General features: G+C 38.3%; 1 protein-coding gene across 1 annotated transcript in view; it reads left to right on the forward strand.

The window, feature by feature from the left end:
* Positions 1-23,354, forward strand: part of LOC137298857 (dnaJ homolog subfamily C member 13-like) — a 318,010-nt gene that overhangs the window by 94,929 nt on the left and 199,727 nt on the right. The window contains exons 13-15 of the mRNA XM_067831190.1: positions 9,074-9,156; positions 10,201-10,373; positions 23,203-23,302. Coding sequence (XP_067687291.1) covers positions 9,074-9,156; positions 10,201-10,373; positions 23,203-23,302 — 356 coding nt within the window. The remainder of the gene's footprint in view (positions 1-9,073; positions 9,157-10,200; positions 10,374-23,202; positions 23,303-23,354) is intronic.

Consider the following 23,354-nt stretch of genomic DNA (forward strand, 5'->3'; position numbering starts at 1 on the left):
CATTAACTCCTGATAACTTTTTGTCATCTTTCTCAGAATAAGGAATCTTCCCCCCTCAACCTTAACCACCTGGATGCCGAGTCTTTTTTTTTCAGGCGCACATTTTCGTAAGGTTTGACAAGTGAACTTTGTGCGAGATTTGCGTTAGCGTGGTACTGGATCTGCGTACGGCTATAAAATTGCACAGAAATGTAGAATATTTAATTTCCTATCTGTTGGTATAAATATAACTGCGGCTACCACAGGGGTTTGAGATATAGACTCTGCTAAAAGTTGTACAAAACTTTTGTGTGTGTTGAAAAACAGTAAATTTCTCCGTTTTAATCGTGCACCAATAAAAGCACTCTGCTACGATTTTTTAAATTTGCCATCTGTACGGAAAGTGTCAGTGAAGAAAATACAGCTTGATATCTGAACGACATAAGTGTATATGAAATGGATGTATGTGCTAATGCATAACGTCATACTCACAAAATCAAAAATGACCTGCAATAAATGTCAAAAATCGATTTTCTTCTATGACGTCAAAAGTCGACAGAGAGGTCATGCACGTATAACGATAAGGGGGCATAACTCCGCTATTGTTTACATTAAGGTCAATGTAACTCAGATCACATGGAGAGAACTTGCTGTGGATACGGACAGTATATTTCCGTTATGTTTTGTTCACAGTGAACCAAACTATTCCAAAACAAAGTTCCCCAATGTGAGAGGATACCTTTTGGTAGTTTCACAATTTGTAAGAAGAGATGCCAGTGTACTACATGAAAAAGCAGGTAATAGCGATTTGGATGGCCCTATCCGATACATATTTTAGTTCTTAGATTCCCATATTCTCCTGTTTGAGTAACAGCCACATTTTCAAATGTAATGAAATAACCGAAAATAATGCGACATTTTAGTTGACGTCATGGCATGTTTTGTGCATTTTGTGATGTCGGGAAAAGACGACTCTGGTTGCTGATTAGTATATATCTAACCTAATTTCCAGTCAATGTGTAAAAGATCTCGGCTTCTGTGTCAGAATTCAACACTTTTTAGCCAAAATATGAAATGAATGGTTTTATCACTGAAATAGTGTCCTGAAGATATCAACAATTACACAGTTTTACTACATATCTTATTGTGAGCAACACGCGCACCTGTCTAGCATCAGTTTAGCGTAAATCACAATTTCATGACACCTGAATATTCATTGGGTATTCATTTAGGAAATAGACTTTTCTTCTTATGATTATGAAATCATTTCACTTCGTAAGTATGCAATGAAAGGTACAAAGAGATCGCTTTTTTAGTACAGAAGTATTAGAATATGGACGTAAGGCTTGTGCAAATTAAGACATGACCTGGTTTATATATTCTGAACAATTTTTGTATAAACATTGTTTGAGTTAGATATTCTGCCATCAGATATATTTGAATCGAATTTGAATTGACGTTATTATCGAAAAAAATTATAATGAAACGTTTTTGACAAACCTTGCACCTGGTCAATCAATATTCATAATTGTTTTGTCTATAAAGACGACACAAACCAATACAATGAACAAGACAATTGCTTTAAATAGTAGTATGTGTGCCCCTACATTTCATAAAATGTACAAATCATTTTCATTAATATTATCAGTTTTACTTATAAGTTTTAATTGTTTATTAACCTGTTCATAAGAAACTGCAATATTTGTCCCAACGTATTGAATATTGTACATCACGGGAACTTGAGCACATGTTGCAGTTATGGCTACGTGTGATCTTCCAACATTTGTGTAGAGGTTTAAAATGTGGTTTAGTACACTTACTGAGTCAGTTTCCCATGTAAATATTATTCAAAGAATCAAAAGCTTTCAAAGAATAAAAACGCATACCTTATATCCACATATGACATGATGTTGAACATGGATATATGTACATACTGAAATCAGTTTCATGAAAAAATATCTGAACAATAAGCAAAATATACATCACAATACTAAAAGTGCAATCGGAATGGTATGGGCATTATGTTTACTCTTGTTCAACCGACCTTCACCTCAAAGAAATTGCCTAATATGTGCAACAATGTTGACGTGTGACATCACTACCGTTGACCGATTTCTTTCAAAATGGCAGCTTCGCTGACAAGGGTACACAGGATTTTGTGAGGACATTTTCCTTGATTCAGGGATCTTTTGTACATAAATGTGAGATGAAAGTAATCAGAATTATTCTGATTATCTGTGTATTGTTATATGTTTTTGTGGTTTACATTGTAAATGACGGAAGAAGCCAGAAATGCCGATAAGTACCGTTGTCGTTCTTCGTGATTTTGCATCAGTCATGGGATCATGCTGCACTAAAAGTTTGACAGTTTCTTATGAATTACCAAATTATTTAATTGTATCTATTTTTAATTTGCTATTTTTTGCTACGATACTCTTCCCCTGAATATACTAAGCGTATTGAGCCATTGTAAGCAATGATTAGACGGCTAGATGTTGGAATATTACCAAAAATGCTACGCAGTGTGAAATTGGATTTTTTTCTTTGTTTACATTTCAGACAAGCGCCATCTTTCGAGCACAGCGTTCGTTTTCATACCAGTTATCTTTCGTTTCGTTTTACCTAGACAGTTGGTATTGGTGACAAAGACCATTTGTAATTTTAATTCTTAGATGTGTGGGGAATTCAATGATGCATTTGTCGCAGCTGACTAGAAGCAGCAGGATTTGTAACAGGTTTACCCAAATATACACATCATGAACATCTGTGTTATGAGTCTGGTTGGGAATCTTTAGCAGAGCGTAGGAAAAAGCGAAAACTTTGTCTTTTCTACAAAATACAGCATAATATGGCACCATCGTACCTTAATGATCTTGTTCCTGGGAAGGTAGCATCTAAAAGTAGCTATAATCTTCGTAACTCTGACGATATCTTGCTTCCCTTCTCCTGTTTGAAGTTTTCTTATAATTCATATTTTCCATCCACAATTAGAATGTGGAATGAATTTCCATTTGAAGTTAGAAAAAGGGTGTCACTGAATTCTTTTAAATTAAATATTGTTGTAACACAAAATACAGCTCCCAAATGCTTTGATTTTGGACCGAGAATCACTAATATCACCCTTACAAAACTACGTTACATGTGTAGTCAACTGAATTACGATCTATTCCGTGCTGGCATAATAGATAACCCCAAATGTTCTTGTGGATATATTTGTGAAAATTCTTATCATTACCTATTTGATTACACGATGCCATTTAGAAAGTGGTCAAATGCAACATATGTCATATTTGGGATTTCACTTTCTTAGTAAAGTACAAATTCTAGTACTTTTTTCGGTTGAGTCCCATCCAGGATTCGAACCCGCACCCTCAGAGTCAGGCACCTAATCGCCAGCACACAAAGTCAGCCGCCTAGCCCGCTCAGCCACCGCGACTTGGCTGAGCAGGCTAGGCGGCTGACTTTGTGTGCTGGCGATTAGGTGCCTGACTCTGAGGGTGCGGGTTCGAATCCTGGATGGGACTCAACCGAAAAAAGTACTAGAATTTGTACTTTACTAAGAAAGTGAAATCCCAAATATGACATATATTACCTATTTGACTGTCAACTACATACTCAACAGAGATCTACCATGATGCCTAATTTATGCAGTGTTACCAATGTTACTATAAACTCTGATTTACTGTTACGTGGCAATACAGATCTGACTGATCATGCAAATCAAAACATATTTAAAATTGTTCAAACATATATTTGTCAATCAAAAAGATTTTCTTAATTATTGCAATTGCCCCAATCTTTCTCATCTTTCTGTTCTTGTCTGTCCATCTTGTATAATGAATGTAAATAATATTATGTAAATACTATGGAGAAGGTGTTTTTAGTTGTATAACTTGTACCCAATCCTTTTCTCACGAATAAAATATGTTTAAAACAAACAAACCTTGGTTGTAATGCTGGATGATCTTTCTCCAGACTGACACCTGCTTCTTCAAGTTCAACAGGTGCGCTTGTTCAGGACACTGACAACAGACTGGATAGTGCATGGACTTTCTTGGAATGGCATGGTGTAGAAATGCTCATGAAATGTTCAAACATGCAACCCAAGTAACACCATCAGTAAAATCGTTGGTAGGAAGCTATCACAGATAGACAGTATGGCCAAACACAAGAAACACTATCCCGAGAAACGGAAGTCTGATAAGGAAGTCTGCAAGGGGAAGAAAAGGTCAAGCATCACAACATTCTTGTCCACATTGTCTAGTTTGTCTAAAAGAAATTCTGTCAAAAATAAGTCAAAAGGTATAGGACATGCACACAAGAAACATAACGATCCACTCTCCAATCAGCAACTTTCTCAGACAGTTTTTTCAACAGTGCAACTGATGACGTTGAAGTTTGTTGTGTGGGGATGGCATTTACATTGCATTGCAGTGACTCAGTTATGTTCATGAAATGGTGGTCACTGGGTTCACCTTGTCTTTTGTACTTTAGTCAAAGTTGTACGTACGCATGCAGCATTTTTCTGGCCCCACTGTGATCGAATCACATTTATTTATTGTTTTAGCGGTATGTAAAAGACAAAAACATAATTAACTCCCTTTATTTTTTTTTTCAACCGAAGTGATGGTGCATGTGTTTTTAATGCGTCAGTTTGAGGGTAGCCGTCAACCGGTGTGGAGGGTCTCAATAAAAACATTTTAAAACCCAAAGTGCATGCCTGTCACTCAAGCAAGATGTCAACAGTAGAAGATGTCATTCAGCTCGGGAGTCATGTCCAGTGGTTGGGACGGCATGTATGAAATGCCATAAGATAGGACACAATGCATCAGTCTGTGAAAGTGACATTAGACATTCTCCAAGGGGAGGAAACTTTCAACCCAGACATAGTTGTGGAAGATTCCAAGGTCACAGGAATAGTGGAAATGCTCCAACAGTTCAAGATGAGATTTGTGTAAATGACTGTAAATGGCAGTGCAGAAATAAACATGAGGCTTGATTCAGGTGCTGAAGTGAATGTTCTACTGGATGATGAGTTCCACAGAGTTCGTAACAGAGCAGGTCCTTTACTTCCAACTCAGACCAGACTATTTGGGAAGGATGGTGTTCCACTAAGGATCTTAGGACTGACAACTCTACAATGTCAGTACAAGGAAGTGTCCAAGAGCTTCGATTTCTCTGTGGTTGATCATCATGATGTGCATTCACCTCCAGTATTGTCACTTGAAGCTCGTAGAGAGATGGGCTTGATACAGTTTGTGTTGACAATCACAAACCCTCCAGATTCTAAATCAGCTTATAAGGGGATTCTTAAAGAATTCAAGGATGTATTCCAAGGGATTGGATGTATCCCAGTGGAAGAATGAATATTGCATTCATAGCTATCGTTAGCAGTGTACATTACATGGTTGGATTTCATTGTTATCTGTGTTTAAAATTGTAGAAATAACATTGTAGCAAGTGACCTGATGACACAAACTTGCCTTGGTGAATTATATCAACACTGGATCACCATAGATACTTTGTGTATAGCATGATCACTGAAAACTAGTTATGTAATGCTCAAATATGGAACCTTATGGTCATGACTGTCTTGCTCAACCAACAAAACTGAGAGAATAATAAAAGAAAGTAAGAAAAACTCCTTGACTAACATACTTTGTCGTGAATGTAAAGAATTTTTATGAGGATAATTTGATTACATATATGCCATGAATCTCTGTTACGTCACACTGACATTTCTGAATGGGCCTAGAAAATTCTTTCCCGTAATGTCATAAAAATGTCATAGGTCAAGCGTACAACATGGAAAACCTCAAATTATAAAACTTATCCTACAAGTTTTCATATTAGATTTCATCCTTCTCATTCAATGATCCTGTTGTGGAAATGATCCTAAATGGATCGAATACTTTCTGAATCTTGTTGGTAAAGTCATTGTGGCCATCATCAGGGACAGTGAGTGGAACATTACCTGAATCCTGTGGAATAATGTCATTGTAGTCAGCATGAGAGACAATGGGTTGAAAACTACCTGAATCCTGCAGTGCTCGCGTTAACGCAGAAACCTGCATTTTTCATGCTAAAAATAGTAAAACCAAAAACGCATAGATGCATTGGATCCATAGATTCTGATCTATGTTATTTTAAAAGTATCATAGAACTGCAACATATGGACAGACAATAAATTTTAACATGATTCAGGGTAGTAAGGAAAATTCTTGCCAGTTCCCAGTGTCCTTTCGCTTTGACCTCACTGGCTATCAGGACAAGATCCCCTACTGATATATTTCGGGTCTGAGATGTCCAAGGATATCTGACAGTTAGTCCTGGCAAGTATTCTCTTTGCCAACGTTTACAGGCATGATGCATAGAAACCTGTGCTTGCCGCCACCTGTGTTATATACCTGCGCGTTGTATACATGCACAGTGAAGCGCTGTGAAAATTGAAAGCATCTGATTATATAGATTGACCAATCAATTTGGAGTATTTTGCATAGCCATGGTAGAATCAAGTTTATGACCTATTCTTAACATATGGATTGACCCAAGACAAGCAGTATAATCAGTAATTCCATGCATGTCCACAAAATCATTGAATAAAGAGAAGGTAGTGCCCTGCCCATCTACATCAGAGGGATTAAGAGTTGCCAGGAGTTAAAGTGAACAGTATATGTGAATCCAAATCCACAGAAGCAAATTCCCTCCCAATCATCACCACTTTCTACCAGTTTTGGCAATGAGCTCAAAATGGAGAGAGTGATAAGTCATAGCCACAAAATTGCTTGTGCACATGGGCAGGATGTGCCAGCATCCACACAGTGATGACTTAGTTTTACTTGATTTCTCTTGTTCAGATATGCTGTAAACAAATGCACACATTAATTGTATGATGTGACATGTGTGTTCTCCTTTTGTTTGGGTTCCTGCAGTTTAAAGGGGCACTGATGCGGAGCAATTTCCGTGGACTGGTGTAAACTTTTGTTATTGTTTTCCTCCAGTGAGTACCCGGATGATATCCCAGAATTCGTGACTGGTTCGTGACCTCTGCTGCGCAGTCCGTATGTGCAACTGATAGTTTAATTATAGACAGATCAACTGAGTTGAAGTCATTTTTACTTCATTACAAATGTATTATGAAAACAAATGAAACACTTTGAAGATTAATCATCTGCCAGTGGTAGAAATGGTAAAAAACTATTAGGACGGGAAAATACCGAAGCCAATGTACGTCTCTATATTTTGTCTCATAACCCTAATTAGTTTATTGTCATATTTGTATGATTTTGAAAATTAATAAAAGAACACACGGTCTGCTTATACTCATTGTAAATTTCTAACATAACAGCAACATTTATACATTGTATAGATTGCCAATGTGGATCCTATTTCACACACATACGCGATCTAGTGTGTGTTTTCTGTCATATCGATTCTGCTGAATGCTACAACAAATAAATTAAAACAAAATGCAAATAATGAATGTAAAACAGACTAATTTCATAGCAACAATGTCAGGCTACTACCTTGTTCAGGAATGTATCCATCAATATCCACGTAAAAGAAATCGTATTCCATTCATCTGCAGCTGGTAAATAATCCTGCTCTGTGTCGCGTGTCTTACACAACTGTCTAATTTGCGAAAAAGTAACACATCGTTTCACGTCTTTCGTTGGTGAAAACCTGATAAACCTCTCACTGGTCACCCAAGATAGCACACCTGGCAACTAATTGTATGATGTCCGCTATTCTAAGTAATTTAGTTAACGAATAATGAGCAATCAATCAAGGGTGGTTAATTCTTTGAAGGGAGGATGTTGTTTTTACAATCGCACTTTACGACAGGGTGTAGTCATCTACACACACTACCTTTTGACAAAAGTAATTAATCAATCAGTGTGTTATCGGCTAATCCTTTGATCGATGTTTGTTTTTGTAACTCAGCTGATAAACCCTCTTGTATCACTTACATGCATATATTACATAACATACAATACATTTGCCATTACAGACTTTAATTTATAATGTTGAGTATTTACTCCAGACAGGAGAAATGCCAAATGGGAACCTTTGTTGAGTAACCGAAGTGGTGTTACTACTAATTATACCTGTTATAAATTCATGAATTGACCATCAAGAGAATGATGACAAATAACACGTGTAGGTTTACACCATAAAACGCGAGTTACAGCAAGGAAGGTGTAATCTCTGTGTCGCATGCAGCCTGAAAACACTTATGGGCCGAAACTGTTTTGAGGATACAAACGGAATTTTGTTAAATAAGTAATACATACAGGCATTTGCTGTGTACTTGGGTAAATAGGTGAAATAAGGGGGGGGGGGGGGGTGTGTTTACGTAAGAAAATTTTCATATTTCTCTATCAAAGGCAAAGTCGTCATTTATTGTTTACGAATTCAAATAAATCAACTGTGTGTTTTTATTATCATAGATAATAAACCATTGTAGCTACCATAGCTACCAAAATTTACGTATGATATTTGCTATCACAGCTGAACCAACACTCAAAATTACCTAAATATGAAGTTTTGCAATCTTCCAGAGTGAAACAAATGGCTTGCTACCTGCCTGTAGACATAATATTTTCATGTAACATGATTGAATATCGAGGTTAAAAACAGAGAAATAGGATCAAATTGAGTAACTATACCATCCAAGCATCATATTTTCATGTAACATGATTAAATATCGAGGTTAAAAACACAGAAATAGGATCAAATTGAGTAACTGTACCATCCAAGCATCCGAAAAAAACTACACTGCTGGGATATTTTGTTACGATCAGACAAGGAATACCATGGATATTTTTAAATAATGGCATATGATGGGCATCCGGCCTCCTGACTCTTTTGGATGAAGAAATTCTGCTAATATGGACAGGAGCCCAGTTCCTTTGTCCGTCACGGTCGAAGGAGCGGGCGCTGACCAATTTGCAGTTTGGTTCTGTAATTAGACCGTTGGCGAGTAACATTATTCGCTCCGCATCAGTGCCCCTTTAAGCTGCTAGTCAGTTTCTGATTACCAAGATTGCCACTGAAGTAGAGTTTTTATGTGTTTCTTCATTGCATGTTACAGTTGGGATGACATATGAGGAGGCTGTGGCTCGCTTCAATGCCAATATCTCCTACAGTGGACTACTGCATGCTGTTACACAAGATGTAAGTTTGTACCCGTTTGATAGTAGGGACATAGTTTATTTGTTCTCCAGTGAATATATCAATCACGTGGTTGTCTTGATCGTTTATTTGGACATGAATGACTTTTTTATGTTCCTGATGAAATATACATGCATGCTCTTGTTTTTTTAAAGCACCATGTGTTGTATAGCTGTTGACTAGGTTAGGTAACTCTCTTGGATAGGATTTGGTGGACCAAGAGGAAGAAAAAGAAGGGTACACACATCATTGTTTCAATGGTCATTTAATAAACTTTCAGCACCGAAGAGGGGTGACACCACCATTGGATCCACCTATGTTAAAACATATCAGTATCGACCTGTGGATTCAGGAAATAGATTCATGAAATAAGGCAATCATGGGTAGAGTTGGTGTTTTAAGAATTATTGACATTGTTGATAATGATACAGTATCCAAAGACTTGTGTTAATCATTGTTCATGCAATGTTCACAAACATCTTATTGCAGCTTTTTGTTTCATTGTTTATTTTTGCAGTCAAAAGGTATAGTTGTTTAGGGTGCCATAGTTGAAACCAGGTGATCACAATACATCATAGTACTGACATAAAAATATAGATTTTCCTTCATGATTAGCATTACCTTGTGGAATTTCACTGAAAGGAGATATATTCATGGCTCCTGCTGTCCTCTCAAGCAAGTTGACAAGAATAACATTTAATCTCTATTAGCAGCTGCATTTTTTAGACTTGATATTTTCACTGCATATCTCTTCCAAATCACCCAGAATATTCTTCATGAGCGAGAGTGCCTTGATGCTATCTTTACACATTACAAAATATGTACTAATTGATATTCAGCTGTATACTACATTTCGAACTTAACATTTCTTTTCATTAAACTGGTCCTGTTCTTTTGGCTTAGCCAGAAATAGTACCCATGCAAAGTACTTGTATTGAGGATATTAAATTTTAAGGTAAGAGAACCTTATAACTTATTTAAGCTGTTAATATAACTTGCACATTACCAACATCAGCTGTGATGACAGACCATATGTTTGTTTGACAGGGTCTGTTTGCCCAAAACAAGGAGAAGCTCATCAATGTCACACTTTCCAAGCTGCTTGAAAGGGAAGGAGAACAATCAAATGTCCCTGCCCTCGCTTTGGAGGCCCAGTTTCATGCCCTACGCAGACTCGTTGCTTCAAAAGCAGGATTTGTGGCCTTCACAGCACTGCCAGGGTAAGAGCAGTGTCATCAACTTTATTTAGATACCTGTTGTATTGAACTGGTATGGTAGAATAGTATGGTAGGATACATGATCATGTGAATTGTCATTTATGATGTGTATGAAACTTCAAAAAGTAAGTTAGGATGGGGAACAAGTAACATTGGGAAAAAATGTTTTCTTCATGCTGACCACTGCTCAGCCATGTAATATCAGGGATAAGAGTTACATGACACTGAACAATCACAAGTAAGAGTTACTTGACAGTCCCATTGCTTGTTTTCTCTCATTTCATACATGGCAAAACTTTTCGAATACAAAGTATGGTACTATATGATATTTAGATACTGTTGCTGAACTTGCTTTACATTACCAAAGTGAAGCAATGTTGAGACAATTGATGCTAGTGGATATAAAGGAGTAAGTAATAGATGGAGGATGAGGGTCAGAATTTCAGTGGGATGAAAACATACTGTCATGAGAGCAAACAACATTCGTCATGTATTGACACTCATATGCTTCGTTAGAGCACCAGCAACACTCAGATCACACTGTGTGTTCTATTAATTTCTCAACTGATCATAAAAGTTTGTTTCATCTGTCTCACATAGGTGTCAAGTCTCACTGGTCATCTCAGAGAGCACATGTGAAAACTATTTTCATGATGTATAATTTTTAGATTTATCATATCTCCCATTATGCATCTTTCTTGTTGTTCTTCGACCATTTGTGGAATGTGCTTCAAGATAATTTGAATCAAAATTTGTTGGCCTCTAACCACCCAACCTCTGCCCCTAACCCGATATCAACACCTGTCAGTCATCATTAAGCTCGTGCAGCATGCTCAGCCGCTCATGTGACAACCTGTGCCTGTCATTCTCTTTCTTGTCACCTTCGGATGTGGACATGTTTTCTTCTGAGGACGTCTGAGAATTTTTCAGCTGCTAGACATGGGGAAATCTAATTGAAATCCATGAAAAAAACGCAAGCATTGTGACGATTGTCTTTCCAACTTCTCGGCAGCAGATCCTCGCATGATGTGTGTTGACTGTTTAGGCCGCTGTGAATGTTCAGTGTTGCACCTTTTGTACACATTTAAATGATGAAGCTTTCTCGGAATACAGAAGAGTTGCTAGATGTCATCTGGCCGACAGGGATCAGGAGAACTGATGATGGTCCATCCTCTTCCAAGAAGGCGAAGTCAGATTCTCAGAAGAAATTGACAGCCCATCGATCTAAATCTTGTTCTCCAAATCATGATTTTTTTTAGGAATGCTTAGACCCTTACTTGAGTGAAAATCTCCAACAGTTTTTTCAACCTCGCTCTTCAACTCTCTCTTAGATGATCCATCGCCTGCTCGAGTGGTCATTTTAGAGACTCATTCCCAGCCATTATCAGTGATTGCTCAGTCCATCGTTGTCGAGTCAGGACGAGTGCGGTGCTTTCCGCTTCTGTAGTTGCCTCCAGTGCAGCCCTTCAACCTAAAGTGGGGACTGAGTTGAGAGCACATCTTTTTCATCATGCTTCACACATGCTGAGTCAACCACCTATTTCCAGTGCCACGATTACTTCTTCAGCGGTGATCACCCTTTCACATGATGCTGGAGTGTACGTATGCCCCTTAAACTAGGTCGCATCGCAGGTTCCTTCGGTTTGTCTTCGAGGGCACCCACTATCAGTGGCATGTTCTCCCATTTGGAATTTCTTTGTTTACTCGGGTCACGAAACCAATTGTCAGCTTTCTACGTCGCAAGGGGATTGTGTTCAAAGCATACATCGACGATTGCACCCAGGCCCAGACAGATCATGTGTTCCTCTTTTGTCACATGTGTAACATATTCGATTCAGCCATGATCCTACATTTGCTAACTACACTTCGAAAATATTAATTGGGACAACTTTTTGGGAGCCATGCATGCTCGATGGGTGTTTTCTGTATCGCGCCATGTGGTTGTGCCACTAAAGCAGAATATACAGTTGGAGCTCAATATGATTGTGTCGTTGTTATTACTCCATGCAATACAAAACATGGTGTCAGGGGTGGGATACTAGGACTACTAGATATCTTTTCATGTCCTGTGGTATAGTAGTTGAGTCAAGAAATGTCTGCGAAAATCGAAATTCCCCTAATGGACTTTGAGTGTGTGAATGTCGGCGAGGCATGGCGTCGATTGCAGCAGATGATGAATTTGTTGTTGACAGGACCATTGTCAGGCAAGAATGTCAAACAGAAATGTGCATATTTTCTATTACATATTAGACAGACAGGAAGAGATATATTCAATACGTGGTCTTTGACCGCGGATGAAACTGATAAAATTGATGTGTTATTTGCCAAGTTCGAGTAACATTTCATACCACAACAAAATAACAGTCATGAGATTCCGTTTTTATTCAAGAAGTCAACAACAAAGCAGAAGTGTAGATCAGAATGTGACAGAGCTGAAGAATTTAGCAAGACATTGTGCTTTTGGTGAAATTGAGAATGAGCTGATTCGAGATCGGATAGTGTGCGGAATGAAGGATAAACAGGTTCAAGAACAACTACTACCAGAAGCAGATTTAACACTGCAAAAGGCAAGAGACTTAGCTAGAAGTTTTGAAAAAAGTAAAGGACAGATGAAAGAGATGCAGTGTGAAGTACATGCTGTTCAGAGTTAACAAACGCTCTGAATCAGACTTGTCAGATGTGTGGATGTTGAGTAAACTGCAGTTATAGTCCTTTGTAAGGATTGTATGTAAGCATTTTTAGCTTTTACATTTATTGTTTTAGCGGTATGTAAAAGACAAAAACATAATTAACTCCCTTTATTTTTTTTTTAACCGGAAGTGATGGTGCATGTGTTTTTTAATGCATCAGTTTGAGGGTAGGCATCAACCGGTGTGGAGGGTCTCAATAAAAACATTTTAAAACCCAACGTGCATGCCTCTGTCACTCAAGCAAGATGTCAACAGTAGAAGATGTCATTCAGCTCAGGAGTCATGTCCAGTGGTTGGGACGGCATGTATGAAATGCCATAAGATAGGACACAATGCATCAGTCTGTGAAAGTGACATTAGACATTCTCCAAGGGGAGGAAACTTTCAACCCAGACATAGTTGTGGAAGATTCCAAGGTCACAGGAATAGCGGAAATGCTCCAACAGTTCAAGATGAGATTTGTGTAAATGGCAGTGCAGAAATAAACATGAGGCTTGATTCAGGTGCTGAAGTGAATGTTCTACTGGATGATGAGTTCCACAGAGTTCGTAACAGAGCAGGTCCTTTGCTTCCAACTCAGACCAGACTATTTGGGAAGGATGGTGTTCCGCTAAGGATCTTAGGACTGACAACTCTACAATGTCAGTACAAGGAAGTGTCCAAGAGCTTCGATTTCTGTGTGGTTGATCATCATTCACCTCCAGTATTAGGACTTGAAGCTTGTAGAGAGATGGGCTTGATACAGTTTGTGTTGACAATCACAAACCCTCCAGATTCTAAATCAGGTTCAAAGGGGATTCTTAAAGAATTCAAGGATGTATTCCAAGGGATTGGATGTATTGAAGATGAATATTGCATACAGATTGAGGAGGATGCAGTACCAGTTGTACCAGCTTTGGATACCAGAATTCAGAAAGAACTACAAAGAATGGAGGATTTAGGTGTGGTGTGTAAGGTAGATGAACCAACCAGTTGGGTGAACTCGATAGTGGTGAAATTAGACTTTGCTTGGATCCTACGGACTTGACCAAAGTGGTGAAGTGTGAACTCTGCAAGACATAACACCAATGTTGGTTGGACAGAAGTATTTTACAGTGTTGGATGCCAAGTCATCTTTCTGGCAAGTGCCACAAGACCACCAGTCATCTCTACTGACAACGTTCAATGCCCCATTCGGATGATACCAATTCTTGAGATTATGCTTTGGCATCAAAAGTGCAAGCGAGATCTTTCAAAAGAGAATGGACAATGCTTTTGAGGGTTTGGATCATACTCAGTCTATTGTTAATGATATTTTGATCTCTGTTAGCACTATTGCTGAGCATGATATCTGTCTCAGACCAACACTCCAGATAGCCATTGAGAAAGGAATTAAGCTGAATCCAGATAAAACTCAGCTTTGTCAAAAATTCTTACAGCTGAGGGGATGAAACCTGATCCAGATAAAGTCCAGGCAGTGAAGACATGAACACTCCAACATGCAAGAGGGAACTAGAAGGGTACTTAGGCATGTGATTCTTCAAAGCCATTTAGAAGATGGCATAGAAATACAGGACAAATTTTATGGATAGCAACTTCTTGGTTTATTTTCACGACGTTTCGGGGCTTATCTTAGCCCCCTCATTAGGTTGAGCTGAACTGGACAGTAAGGCTTAACCCTCTGGATGCCACAGGGACATATATGTCCTTCCTCTTCACCCCTCACTTGAAAGTCCTATAAAATTCTAAATATACCACACATATATAAACGCTTCACAGTTTTGGATTCTGCAGGAAATTCCCTGTTTCTTGATACCATCCACTATTATCTCAGACCAAGCTAAAGTGCTTAAAATTGCCTTTCAAATTAGGCTTCATCATCATGTACAAAATTGAGATTCACAGCGTTATTTGCAGTATGTTTTGAAATGTGAAAATCGGATAATTACTGGGAGTAATGAATTTCAAAAATAGCATATTAATGATCACTGATATCAAGTTTTCATGTAACCAGTAATGATAATTCTGAAACGTCGCCGATGAACCCAGAATCGGTTGGGATGTTTTCGACAGTACACTTACACGAACGCCGAAGTGCGCTTTCCGCCATTTAGGTTAGTGTTTACAAAATCATGTTTCGAGAAGGCCGGTATTGAGATGCCTATAATATCACGTATATTTCATAGTCAGCTGCGACAAATGCATCATTGAATTCCCCACACATCTTACAATTAAAATTACAAATGGTCTTTGTCACCAATACCAACTGTCTAGGTAAAACGAAACGAAAGATAACTGGTATGAAAACGAACGCTGTGCTCGAAAGATGGCGCTTGTTTGAAATGTAAACAAAGAAAAAAATCCAATTTCACACTGCGTAGCATTTTTGGTAATATTCCAACATCTAATCATTGCTTACAATGGCTCAATACGCTTAGTATATTCAGGGGAAGAGTATCGTAGCAAAAAATAGCAAATTAAAAATAGATACAATTAAATAATTTGGTAATTCATAAGAAACTGTCAAACTTTTAGTGCAGCATGATCCCATGACAGATGCAAAATCACGCAGAACGACAACGGTACTTATCGGCATTTCTGGCTTCTTCCGTCATTTACAATGTAAACCACAAAAACATATAACAATACACAGATAGTCAGAATAATTCTGATTACTTACATCTCACATTTATGAACAAAAGATCCTTGAATCAAGGAAAACGTCCTCTCAAAATGCTGTGTACCCTTGTCAGCGAAGCCGCCATTTTGAAAGAAATCGGTCAACGGTAGTGATGTCACACGTCAACATTGTTGCACATATTAGGCAATTTCTTTGAGGTGAAGGTTGGTTGAACAAGAGTAAACACAATGCCCATACCATTCTGATTGCACTTTTAGTATTGTGATGTATATTTTGCTTATCGTTCCGATATTTTTCCATGAAACTGATTTCAGTATGTACATATATATGTTCAACACCCTATCACATGTGGATATAAGGTATGCATTTTTATTCTTTGTAAGCTTTTATTTGTTTGAATAATATTTACATGGGAAATTGACTCACTAAGTGTACTAAACCACATTTTAAACCTCTACACAAGTATAGGAAGATCACACGTAGCCATAACTGCAACATGTGCTTTAGTTCCTGTGATGTACAATATTCAATACGTTGGGACAAATATTGCAGTTTCATATGAACAGGTTAATAAACAGCGACTTAATTCCAACTTATAAGTAAAACTGATAATATTATAAAGTCAATTCAAATTCGATTAAAATATATATGATGGCAGAATATCTAACTCAAACAATATTTATACAAAAATTGTTACAAATATATAAACCAGGTCATGTCTTAATTTGGACAAGCCTTACGTCCATATTCTAATACTTCTGTACTGAAAAAGCGATCTCTTTGTACCTTTCATTGCATACTTACGAAGTGAAATGATTTCATAATCATAAGAAGAAAAGTCTATTTCCTAAATGAATACTCAATGAATATTCAGGTGTCATGAAATTGTGATTTACGCTAAACTGATGCTAGACAGGTGCGCGTGTTGCTCACAATAAGATATGTAGTAAAACCGTGTAGTTGTTGATATATTCAGGACACTATTTCAGTGATAAAACCATTCATTTTATATTTTGGCTAAAAAGTGTTGAATTCTGACACAGAAACCGAGATCTTTTACACACTGAGTGGAAATTAGGTTAGATATATACTAATCAGCAACCAGAGTCGTCTTTTTTCGACGTCACAAAATGCACAAAAGATTACGTGGCGTCAACTAAAATACCACATTTTTTTCAGTTATTACATTTGAAAATGTGGCTGTTACTCCATTAGTAATGATGCAAAATTAGTCAAAATGCATCTACTCAAACAGGAGTAAATGGGAATCTAAGAACTAAATTATGTATCGGATAGGGACATCCAAATCACTATTACCTGCTTTTTGATGCAGTACATTGGCATCTTTTCTTACAAATTGTGAAACTACCAAAAGGTATCCTCTCACATTGGGGAACTTTGTATTAGAATAGTTTGGTTCACTGTAAACAAAACATGATGAAAATATACTGTCTGTATCCACAGCAAGTTCTCTCCATGTGATCTGAGTTACATTGACCTAATGTAAACAATAGCAGAGTTATGCCCCTTATCTTTATATGTGCATGACCTCTCTGTCGACGTTTGACGTCATAGAAGAAAATCGATTTTTGACATTTATAGCAGGTCATTTTTTATTTTGTGAGTATGACGTTATGCAGTAGCACATACATCCATTTCATATACACTTATGTCGTTCAGATATCAAGCTGTATTTTCTTCGCTGACACTTTCCATAAAGATGCCAAATTTTAAAAATCGTAGCAGAGTGCTTTTATTGGTGTCTATATCTTAAATCCCTGAGGTAGCTGCAGTTATATTTATACCAATGGATAGGAAATTAAATATTCTACATTTCTGTGCAATTTTATAGCCGTACGCAGATCCAGTGCCACGCAAGCGCAAATCTCGCACAAAGTTCACTTGTCAAACCTTATGAAAATGTGCGCCTGAAAAAAACTCGGCATCCAGGGGGTTAACTGTTAACTCTGCCCATGACCTCACAATGCTTATGACGTCACAATGCTATGACAACATGATACCAGTAGCTAAAAGGAATGCTATGACAACATACTAGAATTAGTAGTGAATGGTTACCTCCGGCACCAAATAGCTGACCTTATCAAACGTTCTTCTAAGCAATGCAGTAATCTTTCCTCTCAAGAAAAGAAGGCCATCCAAGAACTCCGCAAAGACAAGTCCGTCACCATCACAGAAGCGGACAAAGGTAAGGCGGCAGTCACCATGGACACTCCTGAATTTCATGATCTCGTGAACAAAACCCTCAGTGACACCACAACCTACAAGATACTACTCAAGTACCCTACAGCAAAGTTGGAACGCCAGCACAAGAAAGCTCTAAAGACTCTCCATGACAGCAAGCAAATCAATGATACCATGTATAATAAGTTAGATCCTATCAATTGCCAATCTCCTTATGCCCGTGCCACTGTGAAAATTCACAAAAATCCTGTAAAAACTAGAATACTGGTGTGCTCCAGAGGGTCAGTTTACTACAATACAGCTCAATTTCTTTCTAAACTGCTTGCCCCTTTGTGGAAAGAAGGTAAATCATTCATCAGCAACTCGGCATCATTTGTAAACAGGCTGTCGGACTCTGGATTATCAGGCAGAATGGTAAGTTACGATGTTGTGGACTTATTTACAAACATTCTATTTCATGAAACTCTTGATATCCTCCGTGGAAAGTTAATTGGTTGTATTGATACTCTTTACACAACACTCAGCATAGACAGCATGATTGAATTGGTATCCAGCTGTTTCCAGACTTCATATTTCACATGGCAGAACAACATCTATCAACAGATTCATGGGCTTCCCATGGGTTCACCTCTATCCCCTCTGATTACTGAAATCTCCATGACTAGTTTTGAAGAGTCAGCCCTACAAACATCGCCATTCCAACCACTATGCTGGTATCGAAAGGTTGATGATACTTTCACCATCCTTGATCCCGACCAGGACTCTGCTGTTCTCCTAGATCACCTTAACAAACAGCACTCCCGAATCCAGTTTACCATGGAAACTGAAGATCAGCACAAGTTGCCCTTTCTTGATGTGTCTCTCGATAATTCATCCAACAAAATCACTTCTTCTGTCTATAGAAAACCAACACACACTGACCAGTATATTCATTATTTATCCAACCACCATCCACAAATTAAACAAGCCTTTGTATCAACCCTAACCAGACGCGCCGAGGCTATCTGCGACCCAGCACACTTCCAAGATGAAATCGACCACCTCAAAACAACTTTAATCACCCTCAATGGATATCCTAAACAACTAGTAGAGCAGACTGTTGTCACCACCCTCCATCAATGAAATAATCGTTCACGGAAAACTGAACCAGCTCCCATCAGGATTAACATTCCATACCAAGGCCAGATTAGCCATCACTTCAGCAGACTCATTAGAAGAATTACAAGTTTGGATGTGACATTCTATTCTGATAAAACTTTAAAAACCATCCTTAGAGCAAATGGGAGAGGTGGCAGCAACCAGAATGAGTCCAATTCCAGAGAATGTATATACAAAATTTCTTGTGATTGTGGAAGCAGCTACATTGGAGGAACTTGTCAGCCTTTCAATATTAGACTAAAAGAACACAAAACGTCAGTTGAAAAATCTGACCTTAAATCTGCACTCTCAGAACACATTGTTAAAAATCAAAATCACTCTATCAACTGGCAACACTCTCAAATCTTGGCGTCAATAATTGGTGGAAAAGAAAACTTCTTGAGTCAATCTTCATTAGAAGATTAGTACCAGAGATCAACAGAGATGTAGGGGTTTACCTCCCTAGTGCCCGGTGCATCAACAAAAAATCGTAGTAAAGAAAACGACAAGGGCACCCATGGATGAACAATAACTTCTATGTACTATTAATAGTATTACTTTACATGCTATACATGCAATACATTTATCAAAAAATCTTTGTACATGTCCAAAATTACAATTTGGTATAATAATGATCTGTCATTTCTAATTTTTTCCAACACCACTACTATATATACAAAAGGAGCACCTTTAGAATTCAGCACCACAATTTCTTGTGACGACGTTCCCAGCCGTAGGTCACATGTCAGTGAGACAGGCAACCAGTTTTTGTGAGAACCCGCGACCTTCGGATTGTTAGCCTGACAGCTAACCTACTGAGCTGCGTCCTCATTGTCGCACATGTGCAAATTTACCTAGTCATTCCTGTGACGTCACGGAAATGAACGGAAAGAGTTGAATTGGTTGCGGACAATTACGAAGGTTACGCGTAGACTTGGTGCCTCGTGCTTTCAATCTACTGACGGTTGCCGAATGGTCCCGATATGATTTGGCACGGTCGTCCTATTCCATAATCTACAAGATACCATGCTGTGTTGAATGAGCCGATATGGTTCGAACTGAAAATGGTTGTTGACGTTCACGGTGCATGCATGAATGGCATGCTTGTATAAAAATGATTGTGTGCTTTCGTGCCAGAAATGTGTTGTAGGGAACCCAGTAAGGATAATGTGGATCGTGAGGAATGAGTGAGACATGGGCATGTTTGGTGAGTTAGACTTAGAATCATTATTGAAAATATGTAGATCTAGAGGTGAAAGTTGCTGGAGGCCGATTTCCATCAGCCCAAAATTTCGACATTGAACCATTTCATCATTTATTTAACTTTTGACGTTTTTGGTCTCTCGTTTTTCTTTGTGAACAAAGTATTAAAAATGGAAAAGGAAAGCAATTGGTACTCATGCATTTACCTACTACATTGGATTAGGTCACTTACCCTTACCCTAAACCTTAACCATAAACCTAACCATAAACCTAACCATAAACCTAACCATAAACCTAACCATAAACCTAACCTGAACCTTTGGAATAATTCTAATAAATAGAATATGCTCACCGAACCGGCACGAAAATGACTGATGTATCAAGTATATTGAATTCTTACCAGTTCGAGAAATAAATATTTCCTTGTAATGGTGCAAAACAATTATTTAAAATGGGTGCTTGCGAAAAATTGCGCATCCACCAGGAACCACTATTGGAAACTCTCTACATCGTTGGGTTTCTGTAATGCCATAGCTGGTAAAGATGAAAGATCAGTGAGTGGAGCTTATATGCACTCGCTTAGCTTGACGACCTTGTTGCAATGCCAGCGTCATTGGGCATTGTTTCAAGAACGTGCTTTTGAACAAAATGACATGCAGTTACGTAAGATAGTATTATGACGTGTTTTTAAAGTTTGTGGTGCTGTATTCTAAAGGTAGGCCATACAAAATAAGATGTATTCAGTCTATGAGTCATGTTAGTTGTAACCATTCACTACTAATTCTATTATGTTGTTATAGCATTATTGTTAGCTACTGGTATCATGTTGTCATAGCATTGTGATGTCATAAGCATTGTGAGGTCATGGGCAGAGTTAACAGTTAGCCTTACTGTTCAGTTCAGCTCAACCTGATGAGGGGGCTAGGATAAGCCCCGAAACGTCAGGAAAATAAACCCAAGAAGTTGCTGTCAATAAAATTTGACCTGTATTAGTTAGACATGTTTATCTATCTAACACAGTATGCTCCCAGGCTGTCAGAAAAGACACACATACTATGTGAACTAAGAAAGCAGGACCAGAATATGAAGCAGCATTTAAAGAAATCAAAGATATGATCACTAAGTCACCAGGGCCTATTTTACATTACTTTGACCCAAAGAAGCCAGTGACTTTTGAAACGGATGCATCACAGAATGGTCAAGGGGCTGTCATTTTTCAAGATAAGGGACCAGTTGCTTTCACATCGAAGATGATGACTAACTCCCAGAGGAACTATGCCCAAATAGAAAAGGAGATGCTTGCCATTCTGTTTTTTGCGAAAAATTTCACTACTATCTGTTTGCGAGAAATTTCAAAGTCAGAACCGAACATAAACCAATAGAGGATGTTTTCAAAACGCCATTACATGCTATTCCCCTGAGACTTCAACGCACACGAATGAGACTTCTGATCTATGATGCAGATGTTCACACCTGGGAAGACCGTTCCTGTAGCAGACATGTTGTCTCGAAACTTTGTAGAATCTTCGTTGAACAAAGATGACCTGTCTCTTGATGAAGATATACAGTCATATGTGCACATGGTAACAACCAACTTACCAGTATCTGACAAGAAAGCTGGAAGAGATCAGAAAGAAAAATAGTGAGGATGGTCAGCATTTGATGCTTGTGAAGACAATCATGAATGGATGGCCTCAGAATTTGCATGGTTGTCCAAGCAGCATCAAGGACTGCAGCTTAAAGCTAAGCAAAGTGGTGATGATCCTTATTGGTCTTAACTTGCTTATCGCAACACTCCATTAAGTGAGATATGATCTTCTGCGCGGCTACTTATGTCAAGACATCTTAGAACTGACTTACCAAGTCATCCAGATTTACTGAAGCCCAAAGTCGTCAGCTGTGAAAGTGTACATGAGGCAATGGTGGATTGTAAAATGCGTCAGAAGCATTATTATGACAGATCTTCACATCCTAGACCTGCACTGAGTACACATGACAGTGTGAGAGTGAGGCAAGGGAAGGATTGGATCCCAGGTGTCATGACAGGTTATACCAACACACCTCGTTCGTACCATGTCAAGACTGATGATGGTGCAGAGTATTGTTGCACCAAGATAGACTTGCACTCCACCAATGAGATTATCTCCAGTGTACTAGGAAACCATCAGGCTGCTGAAAGTGTTTTCTGTATCAGGCCATGTAATTCTGTCCATCATCCACTTGCAAGATCTGTTTCGAGCGTTGTCTCTTATGATCCTGTTGGACAATGCAGCGGTAGTGTGACACGTCAACTGGATGGGGTTGACGAGCTCTGCTCAATCTCTGTGGTGGACATAACAGTTTTTTGACCCGGTGAATTCACTCGGAATTGCAGTATGGGCCAATCACATTCTACAGGGGAAAAATGACAATTGTCACATTGCTTGTAGGTTTTTTTATACGGATTTCAATTAGATTTCCCCATGTCAAAAAAATTCTCACACATCATCATCAGAAAACATGTCCAGATCCGAAGGTGACAAGAAAGAGAATGACAGGCACAGGTTGTCACATGAGCGGCTGAGCATGCTGCATGAGCTTAATGATGATTGACAGGTGTTGATATCGGGTTAGGGGCAGAGGTTGGGTGGTCAGAGGCCAACAAATTTTGATTCAACTTATCTTAAAGCTTGTTCCACACATGGTCGAAGAACAAGAAGAGACCTACATATATAAAAGTATATAATTTTTTATAATTAAATGGTTAAAATTTCCAATATGACTCATATCTGCTGTATGCTGATGTAAATAATTGTATACCCACTCTGATGTACTCTTATTATTTGGTTTTATAAAGTCCACACAAATGAAATCTGAATTTCAATAATCCTTCATTTTGGTCTGATATCTTTGTAAGCTTTCAGTCGTCATATACTGACCAAATTTCTAAGTATCTTGATATCTATGACATTGATGGTGTTTATATGTGATCTATTCATAGGATGAGGGAGAAAGTTGGTCTGAAGATAGTGAAAGCTCTAAAGAGGAATGACAATGGAGTTACTCATGCCGCATTGGACATGTTGTGTGCTCTCATGCAGGTCAGTACAAACTGCCAGCCATGTGCGTGCGTGCGTGCGTGCGTTCGTGCGT

This window comes from Haliotis asinina, chromosome 10, assembly GCF_037392515.1.
Source record: "Haliotis asinina isolate JCU_RB_2024 chromosome 10, JCU_Hal_asi_v2, whole genome shotgun sequence".
Taxonomy (NCBI): domain Eukaryota; kingdom Metazoa; phylum Mollusca; class Gastropoda; order Lepetellida; family Haliotidae; genus Haliotis; species Haliotis asinina.